At 40.1% G+C, this 9,539-nt stretch overlaps 1 protein-coding gene across 9 annotated transcripts in view; it reads right to left on the bottom strand.

Moving 5' to 3' along the window:
- Positions 1–703: 703 nt before the first annotated feature.
- Positions 704–9,539, bottom strand: part of MCTP1 (multiple C2 and transmembrane domain containing 1) — a 535,159-nt gene continuing 526,323 nt past the window's right edge. For all 9 annotated transcript variants that reach the window (XM_046000381.1, XM_046000382.1, XM_046000383.1 and 6 more), the window contains 2 exons: positions 3,782–3,879; positions 704–2,789 (listed from right to left, as the gene is read on the bottom strand). In XM_046000381.1, the coding sequence (XP_045856337.1) occupies positions 2,718–2,789; positions 3,782–3,879 (170 nt within the window). In that variant the 3' untranslated portion in view covers positions 704–2,717. The remainder of the gene's footprint in view (positions 2,790–3,781; positions 3,880–9,539) is intronic.

The following is a 9,539-nucleotide window of genomic DNA, read 5'->3' as shown; positions in this document are numbered from 1 at the left end:
AAGACAGGAATATATTTAATAGTTGACAACATTACCAGATTTAGCAGTCTCATGCCTATTTGGAGTGACACTGAATCTCATAAAGATCTCTTAAAATATTTAAATGGAAAATCTTTGAAAACTAATCAAGGTAAACAGCTTTCAAAAGGCAAAACTATACCTATGTGAAAAGGGAAAAGAGTTAAAAATTTTTTAAGATTTTATTATCTATTTATTTATTTGACAGACAGAGATTTCAAGTAGGCAGAGAGGCAGGCAGAGAGAGAGAGAGGAGGAAGCAGGCTCCCTGCTGAGCAGAGAACCCGATGCGGGGCTCGATCCCAGGACTCTGGGATCATGACCTGAGCCGAAGGCAGAGGCTTTAACCCACTGAGCCACCCAGGCGCCCCAAGAGTTAAAATTTTATTAGTTTATTCTTTTCAGCCTGTGAATATAGTAGTTTTTAAAACAGCGAAGATTCCTCTGAATATCATTTCATGCCTCAAGATAGTTGTTGTTCTTCTATCAACATCGTTGCATGCTCACTCCTTCGAAAGGAGTCCGTTTCATACGATAGTCAAGGTTTCAGAAAAGGCTTTTTTTGTCTAAACCTAATTTCTCAAGTGAAGTATCATTTAAAAGAATATACAAACAGTCCTCCAGCAAGTCTCTCTCAAACCACCCCCCACAAAAAAAGAAGGAAAGGAAAAGAAAGGAGTACTGATTATACTTAGAAAAGATTTTTTTTATTTAATGCAGTGAATGTAGAGTCAACATTACCACTGAATTTAACATCTGAAAGTTGGTAGAATGAAACAAAAATTAGGCATCTGTTAATGATTACTATGCACTAGGTACATCTGAGGTTGTACAATATCAGGCTTGTAGACATTTGAGTAGACACTGTCAGCACGGAACATAAATCTCACACAAGGTATAATCAAAAGGTATTTCAAACAAATTATCCCATCAATAAACTTTCTCTGGTAACATCAGCTTCATGGAGTATTATGTCTAAGCTACAAACAGTGATAGTATGCAGATAGAAGCATGTCATTATAAACACGGTGAGCTAAATAGAGCATATTGAGGTCAATCCCTTTCTGTAGAAAGGGAATTTAATTGACATTCTCTTTCAAGCATAGTGTATAAACAGATCAAAATAGTTCTATCATAAGAAATAGTATTTAACAACGTTGCTTTAAAATAAAAATACTTTAAAAATTAGCTTTGATGAGATTAAATTTATTTTTAAAGTCTCTTCCTTTAGAGTGAAATACATATTTCTGGCTTCTGGCTTTTCTATGTTTTTCCCCCCCTCCTTCACCCTTTCCCAGTCTATTAATAAAGTAGTGCAAAACATTTTCTACAGCATTTTCAGCCAAGCTTAATCCCCTACCCAGTCAGGGAAGTAAAACATTCTTACCAAATTATTTCTCTCTCCAGAGGTATACTCCCTTGATTTATCAGGGAGCTAGGTACAAAAACTACCACAAGTCTTGGGAATGCAATTTTTAAGTATAGATTCTCTGCTAAGTAGTGAAACGTTTTTTTAAAGGCAAACTCTCCCCTCCCCATAAGCAGTTTTCTGTTTTTTGGTGGGTTTTTTTGTTTTTTTGTTTTTGTTTTTTTACAAATTAGGTTTCATGCATTCATATTATCAAGAATGATTAGTTTTTCTATAAATGAATGTAATGAAACACTAGCATATCACTTAGCACACTAGCATTCTTTACATTAAAATTCACACTAACAGAAATCATACTATGCATTAAAGCATTTCAGTAATCTATGAGAAAGAAGATACTTTTTTGTGTGTGTGATAACACTTGAGTATTAAGTATTTTTAGATGCACAGAGACACCAAAAGCAACACGGATTTAGTTTGCTAGTATTCTTGACAACTGAACGGGGTTGCTAACTTGCTAACTTGGTACAAATTAAAGCTTGCTAACTCGATACAAATTAAAGAAGTGGTAGGTATAAAAATTTAGATAGGCAATCGTTTATAAACCTGGCAGTATTTATGTGTAATCCTGTGGAGATTTTAAGATTTTAGATGGAATGATAGAAGGTTTGAAAGTTTTCTTTGTAGAGTGTGGAAGATTATCCTGACAGAGTGAATGTACCTTCACTCATTAGCTTAAAATAAGCCGAATCATATCTCAGTAATTTGCACGGGAATGAAAGTCAGGATCTGAAGTCAGCATCTATGTTAAATTGAAATGCATCTGTTCCATAATTCAGATTTTGGGATTCCCCCTTCCCTTTTGAAATGTATAAAACATAGAAAACTGTAATGGATTACTTTTCAGATAAAAAATAGTCACATTAAAAAAAAACTTTAAAAATCAAATTGACATTTACATTTTATGTAGATTTAATCAGAGCACAGCTGAGCATTTAATGTAATATTCTAGTGCTTCTACTCGTAATTAGAGAAGTACATATCTCCCAATGTTACCATTCTTCTGTTTGTTGTTCCAGTGTGTTATAATATTATCCGCAGCCAACAAGGCTTTCACACAGCAACAGCTAAACCTTTATCAAATTGAGTCTGTACAATGGAAGTATATTTTCAAAGACATATGCCTTTGTACACTATTTACAAATTCTCTCGATCATGATAAAAATGTAAAATAAATAAAAAGCAGGAAGAAAGGAAATGCTGCTGAGGCTGAAGGCTTTTTCTTTTATCTTCCCAAACAGATGCTGGTCTCCTCAGTGCTGGGAGCTGGCTAGCCAAGATTGTTTTTCTTCCTTTTACATGGACTGTGAGAGGGATCTGGTTTCAGTTCTTGGTATTGCACCTGTTTAAACAGAGTTCAGAGAAAGACTGGTCAGGTGGTCACTTTCTGGCAAAGGAAGGAAAAGCAAAGGAATGAGAGACTGCTTGGAGGCAGGGGTGGGAAGAGCACTCACCCTGGAAGGTCTATGGGATCTGCAGCTGGGATGCAGAAAACAATAGAGTGATAGAGCAAGAATCATAAGGGAAATCCTGCCAGAAATTACGTGAGAGCACTGCTGTGAACTTTGGTAATAGGCTGCCTCTTCACTGTCAGTAACACATTAGATTAAAAGCAAAACCATCTTAATTTTGAAAGGCTGAATAATGGTTCTTTGCAATTTACTGTTTGTTTAGGCTTAGTCTCCCTCTAGCCTATTCTCATGTCGGATACCACATCAAAAATTCAGCTGAAACAAAGGAAGAAAGTATTGCTCCAACATAGTGTCAAGATTTTGAGAAAAATATTTCTCATTTATTCAGAAAATAGCTGATGACTAATGGGCATGAGTAGTTAACCTCAAAGAATTTTAAAAGACTGAGATGTGCCCCAGTCTTGAAAATGCAGTTACTCTCCACCCCGTCCCCTAACGGTCTCCAAAAGATGCATTTTTAAAATTATGCAAAGAAGTGTTGTTGGTTTTTTTTCCAGAGGTTCACTGGCACCTTTTGCTTTCATCCTCTATATTCCTCTTTCCTCTCTTCAGGTAATGATGACCTCCCTTCACAAATCAGGTGAACCTTCCTTGGAGGAAAATTGCCCCTATGAGCTCTGGTAGGTTCTTGATGCAACCCTCTCTCATTCTCCATTCCCCATGCTTTATAAAAGTTCTTCTTGGGTAACACCCCAAGTGGGCTAAATTCCTGAAAGGCAAAATCTGCTACAGATTTAAACTTTAAGTAGCTTAACTTTTTAACTTTAACTGGCTCTTTTAAAACCTTTGAAATTAAAAGGATAAAAAGTGAAAACCCAATTCCATCCTATGTTAAATAAGAGTAATAGGGAAACCTACATACCACTTGTACATCTGAAGGGACTCTGGAAAGGAAGTCAAGTAGTTCATTGTTATCAATTGCATATGGACTCCGAAGCTTTTTTGTAAATTTATTGATACCTGAAAAAGTGATCGGTCAAACATTATTGAAACTCCAGAGTTAGGAATTACAAAAATCACGTATATTTTCATATGTTGCAGTGATTCGAAGATCTAGATTAGGCTCTCTTCAGTCTCCACTGAATGAACCAATACCCTCTGTTTCCTCCCTCTCCCCTTTCCTGTTTTTCTCTCTCTCCTTTCTTTTGTCCCCTTCCTCCTCCATCCCAACTCAATGGCAGCTCTAGTTTTCTCTCTGTACTTCAGTGGCTTCTTCCCATAGGAAAGGCTTTTTATTTGAGAAACAAACCTGGCAAGAATGTACAAGGTTGTGTCTTGCTTTGCCACTCAGTGTCATATTACTTAGAAGGCTTGCTTTAGTATTTCATCTGTGATGAAACTTTTCAAGGCAGAAAGTCTGATTTTCTGGTTTTCCCTTTTTCAAAAGAGAAACGGTACTGTTTTTTTGGAGTGGGGGGAGGTGTTAATATTATGCAAACCGAATGTTTAGAAGACAGCTGTCCTTGTGGGGGGTTTTTTGTTTGTTTTTTTAATGACCTGAAGTGAGAAAGAGTTTACCACCAGCTTTTAAAAAATTAAATAAACAGCTTTAAAGATGGTGATGCAAGAGGATACTGAACTCTCCTCCCTCATATGTGGTGCTCAGGGAAGTCTCACTTTGAAGCAGGTAGGAGAGGCTGGGACCTAAAACTCATCATCCACCTTACTCCCAGTGTGGCAACCAGGGTCAGGAGGGAACTCAAAAGCTGTGCTTCTTTTTTTTTTTTTTTTTAAGATTTTATTTATTTATTTGAAAGACAGAAATCACAAGTAGAGAGGCAGGCAGAGAGAGAGGAGGAAGCAGAGGCTCCCTGCTGAGCAGAGAGCCTGATGCGGGGCTCGATCCCAGGACCCTGGGATCATGACCTGAGCCGAAGGCAGAGGCTTTAACCCACTGAGCCACCCAGGCGCCCCAAAAGCTGTAGCTTCTTGAGGAGTGAAGGATTTGAGCCCCACATCAGGCAGCCCCAGCTCTTAACACGTGCACCTATGAGGGGACTCTCCAAAATGCCTACCTTTGAAAAGCAATGGGGCTCAGGTCCACGAGACCCGCAAGGCTATGGTGATCTGAGAAATGGTTCTTAAAGGACTTGTGTGCTTGGCATCACCCCAGGACCCAACGTAGAAACAGTTAATTGAGGGTTACCTGGACTTCAGGAGAGACTCATTTGCTTGTCTTGGAACATTAGCCTGAGGGGTGGGCCTCTGGTTAGACACACATTCAAGGGACAGCTGGGGTGCTCTCTGGAGCCAGAGACTGGGGTGCCATCTCTGCACTTTCCCTCTGCCTTGCTCCAGCTGGTGGATGCTATCTCCACATGCTCCCTGTGCCACACTCCACAGATGGTCAGCATCTCCCCGAGGGGAGACTTGACATGTGTATGGTGCCCCAGTTTTATGTCTGGTTTCACATCTAGGAGGTGGCTCAATAGGGCAAGGTAGGAAGATCTTGAGCTCATCTCCTCCCATGTATACACCAGATCTGTCCCTCTGAGACAGACCTGAAAACTAGCTGAGTGACTTCACGTCAGAGAAACAAGCAAAAGGCCAATGGAAGTGAGTAGGAGAGGCTATGACAAAAGCTCATTATAAGTCCACGATTACAACATAACTCACAAACACGGAGCTTCCCTCTGAAGAGCAGCAGGTTATACCCTCCATCAGGCACCCCAGCTTTTAAGTCCTGCACCTGAGAGGTGAGCTGGCTTTGAAAATCATGACATAAAGAGCTGTAGTGAACTGAAACATGGCTCAGAGGGCTCAAGTGAAGACTCACTTTGCCAAGGGTACAGCACAGAAGCAGCCATTAGAAAAGCACCCAGGGGCGCCTGGGTGGCTCAGTGGGTTAAGCCGCTGCCTTCGGCTCAGGTCATGATCTCGGGGTCCTGGGATCAAGTCCCACATGGGGCTCTCTGCTCAGCAGGGAGCCTGCTTCCCTCTCTCTCTCTCTCTGCCTGCCTCTCTATCTACTTGTGATCTGTCTCTGTCAAATGAATGTTTAAAAAAAAAAAAAAAAAGAAAGAAAAGCACCCAGACTTTAGCAAATGAATTTCTTTCCTATACCCTTAAAACTTCAGCTGGAGGGGCCGGGGCCTATTGGGATACTCTGCTCCCTCTTTCTGCCTTGTAAAGTTTTTACCTCCAGCTGGCAGGCATCAGCTTCACGCTGTCCCTCTGCCATGCTTCAGAGCACCAACATTTTCTGGAGGGGAGCTTTTATGCACATCTAGTGCTTTGGTTTTTGTGGCTGCCAGCAAAGGGACACCCTTTGATTGCTGGACGCAGTAGGCCAGGGATGCTTCCATTCTGAGTTGCATGGGACTCTAACACTCAGACCATTTTTGGCAGACTGCCATCCCCAGGACACTGTACAGATAGCAGACTGTTAGACACCCCCACTCTTTCTGAGAAAGAAGCCGATTTGCTTATGGAGGAGCTTTGAGCTGCTGCTCAACCCTCTGGTCTGGCACATTTTAAGAGTTTATGGACTTCTCAGGGAACAGAGTCCACTAGATGCAGTCTTTGCACTCTCTGCCTCACTATAGCTTATAAATATCTCGCAGTATGGAGCTTCTGTCCTTGTTTGATACCCCTGACTTTTGTAGCTGCTGCTGGGGGACACCGGTGAATCACCTGTGGTGGCTTACGTGGTTATGCTCACAGGTCCCACAGGACTGTAAACCAAAGCAAAAAGTTTTTTTTTCTTTTTTTTTTTTTTTTTAAATATTTTATTTATTTGACAGAGAGAAATCACAACTAGGCAGAGAGGCAGGCAGAGAGAGAGGAGGAAGCAGGCTCCCTGCGGAGCAGAGAGCCTGATGCGGGGCTCGATCCCAGGACCCTGGAATCATGACCTGAGCCGAAGGCAGAGGCTTTAACCCACTGAGCCACCCAGGCACCCCCAAAGCAAAAAGTTTTTAAACAGCCACAACCCTGAGGACATAGCTAGAGGCAACAGACTCAAATGCTCAGCCTTTATCACAAACCCCTAAGCTTACCATCCCAGTTCCTGCCTAAGGGGCAGTCTTCTAATTAAATACACATGTAAGGGCTGACTGTGGACTTCTCCAGAAACCTTGGTGAGCAGGCTCTATGCCATGCTCTGGAACAGCAGTCTCTCTCTGAGGGGAGGTTTTACATATCCCTGGTGCCCTGGTTTTAACAGCTGCCACTGAGGGAGTAGCCCTTGATCTCCGAGCTCTTGTATTTCTGGGTCCCACATGACTGATGACAGTTACAGAGAGTTTTTGGAAGGCTCCCACCCCCAGGGCACTGCACAGACATTACGCTAAAACATATCCCCAGTCTGTGAAAGAGACCTATTGGATTGTCCTGGAGCTTCAAGCCTGCATGACAGGCTTCAAGTCTAGCACACATTTAGAGGCTTAGGAAAGTGCTCTGAGGAAATGTATGCTGTGGGATACCATCACTACACCACACTGGCATCTCCTTGAAAAGAACTTAGATACTCATGAGGAGCCCCCCAAATATAACTACAGTAATTAGTTAAGGAATTCATAAGATTAAAATGTTAAATGTAACCTCAAAAACAGAACATTGGGGTGAAGAGTTAAAATGTAGAGCTTTAGAATGCAGCCAGCCTTACATTGTTACCCACTTAAAATGGACTATTGCAAGTTCTAATATGTAAGTCTCCTAGTAACTGCAAGGCAAAAACCTAATCTAGATACAGAAAAGATAATAAAGCAGTCAAAGCATACCAGCAAGGAAAGTCATCAAATCATAAAAGAAGAAAGGAACACAGGAACTACAAAACAGAAAACATTAACAAAATGCCAATATAGGTACCTACCTATCAGTAATTAGTTTAAATAAGATAAATTCTCCAGTCAAAAGTATCAGATGGCGGAATGAATAAAAAAACAAGACCCATCCATCTGTCTGTCTATACTGCCTAGAAAAGATGCACTTCAGATGCAAAGATATACACAGACTGAAAGTGAAGGAATAGAAAAACCTACTCCGTGCATATGAAACTAAAAGCAAGCTGGAGTAGGTAGCTGTGCTTACATGGGACAAACAAAACTGTAATAAGAGACTAAGAAAGGTATTACATAATGATAAAGGGGCCAACCCAGCAAAAGGATGTAACATTTTACAATATTTATACAGCCAACACAGGAACACCTGAACTTACAAAGCAAATATTTAAAGACATAAAGGGAGAATTAGCAATGTAATATTAGAGTACTTTAAACCTTCACATCACCACCTAGATCATCAAGGCAGAAAACCAATAAGGAAACATCAGCCTTAAATGACATGTTAGACCATATGGACCTAACAGACATTGATAGAACATTCCATCCAAAAGCAGGAGACTATACATTCTGTCCCAAATGCACATAGAACATTCTCTAGGACAGGGGCACCTGGGTGGCTCAGTGGGTTAAGCCTCTGCCTTCAGCTCAGGTCATGATCTCAGGGTCCTGGGATCGAGCCCCGCATTGGGCTCTCTGCTCAGCAGGGAGCCTGCTTCCCCCTCTATCTCTGCTTGCTGCTCTCTGCCCACTTGTGGTCTCTCTCTCTTCTGTCAAATAAAATCTTTAAAACAAAAACATTCTCTAGGACAGCTCATATGTTAAGCCGCAAAATAGGTCTTAATAAAGAAAACTGGAATCATATCATGCATCTTTTCAACACAATGGAAGGAATCTAGAAATCAATTACAAGAAGAAAACTGGAAAATTCACTAATATGGGGAGACTGAATAACATGCTACTAAAACCAATGCATTAATGAAGAAATAAAAGAATACCTTGAGAAAAATGAAAACAGAAATACAACATACCAGCATGTATGGAGTACAACCAAAGTAGTTCTATAACGTAACTTTATATCAATAAATGCCTATCTTGATTAAAAAAAAAGTAAACCTAACTTTTTATTTCAAAGAACTAAAAAAGGAACAACAAACAAAACCCAAAGTTATAGAAAGAACAGAATAATAAAGTTCAGAGATGATTCTTAGAAGAAAAATGAGTAAATGGCAAACCTTTAGCTAGAGACTTGCCAAGAAAAAAGATTTAAATAAAATCAGAACTGAGAGGATATGATAAACCTGAAACCACAGAAGTAAAGGATCCTAAGGGACTAATATGAACAATTACATGCCAACAAATGGAAACCTAAAAGAAATGATTAAGTTACTAGATATATACAATCTTCTAAGACTGAATCATGAAGAAATAGAAAATTTCTATTCAGACTGATTACCAGGAAGGCAGCAGAATCAGTAATCAAAAACCTCCCAACAAACACAACCAGACAGCTTCACTGGTGAATTCTACCAAACACTCAAAGAAGAGCAATTTTTCTTACTCTTCCAAAAACTAGAAGAGGAGGGAACTTTTCCAAACTCATTTTATGAGGCCAGCATTACTCTCTTTCCAAAACTAGACAAGGACACCACACACACACACAAAAATACAAGCCAATATCTCTGATGAACAGAAGTGAAAAAATCCTCAACAAAATATTAGTAAACTGCACTGAATAATTAAAAGTCTTGTTCACCACAATTAATTTAGATTTATTCCAGGGATGCAAGGATGGTACATCATCTGCAAATCAATCAGTATGATAACACCATGTTACAA

The sequence above is a fragment of the Meles meles genome, chromosome 3, assembly GCF_922984935.1.
Source record: "Meles meles chromosome 3, mMelMel3.1 paternal haplotype, whole genome shotgun sequence".
NCBI lineage: Eukaryota > Metazoa > Chordata > Mammalia > Carnivora > Mustelidae > Meles > Meles meles.
The sequence above is the reverse complement of the archived record's forward strand: the minus strand, read 5'-3'. Positions and strand labels throughout refer to the sequence as shown.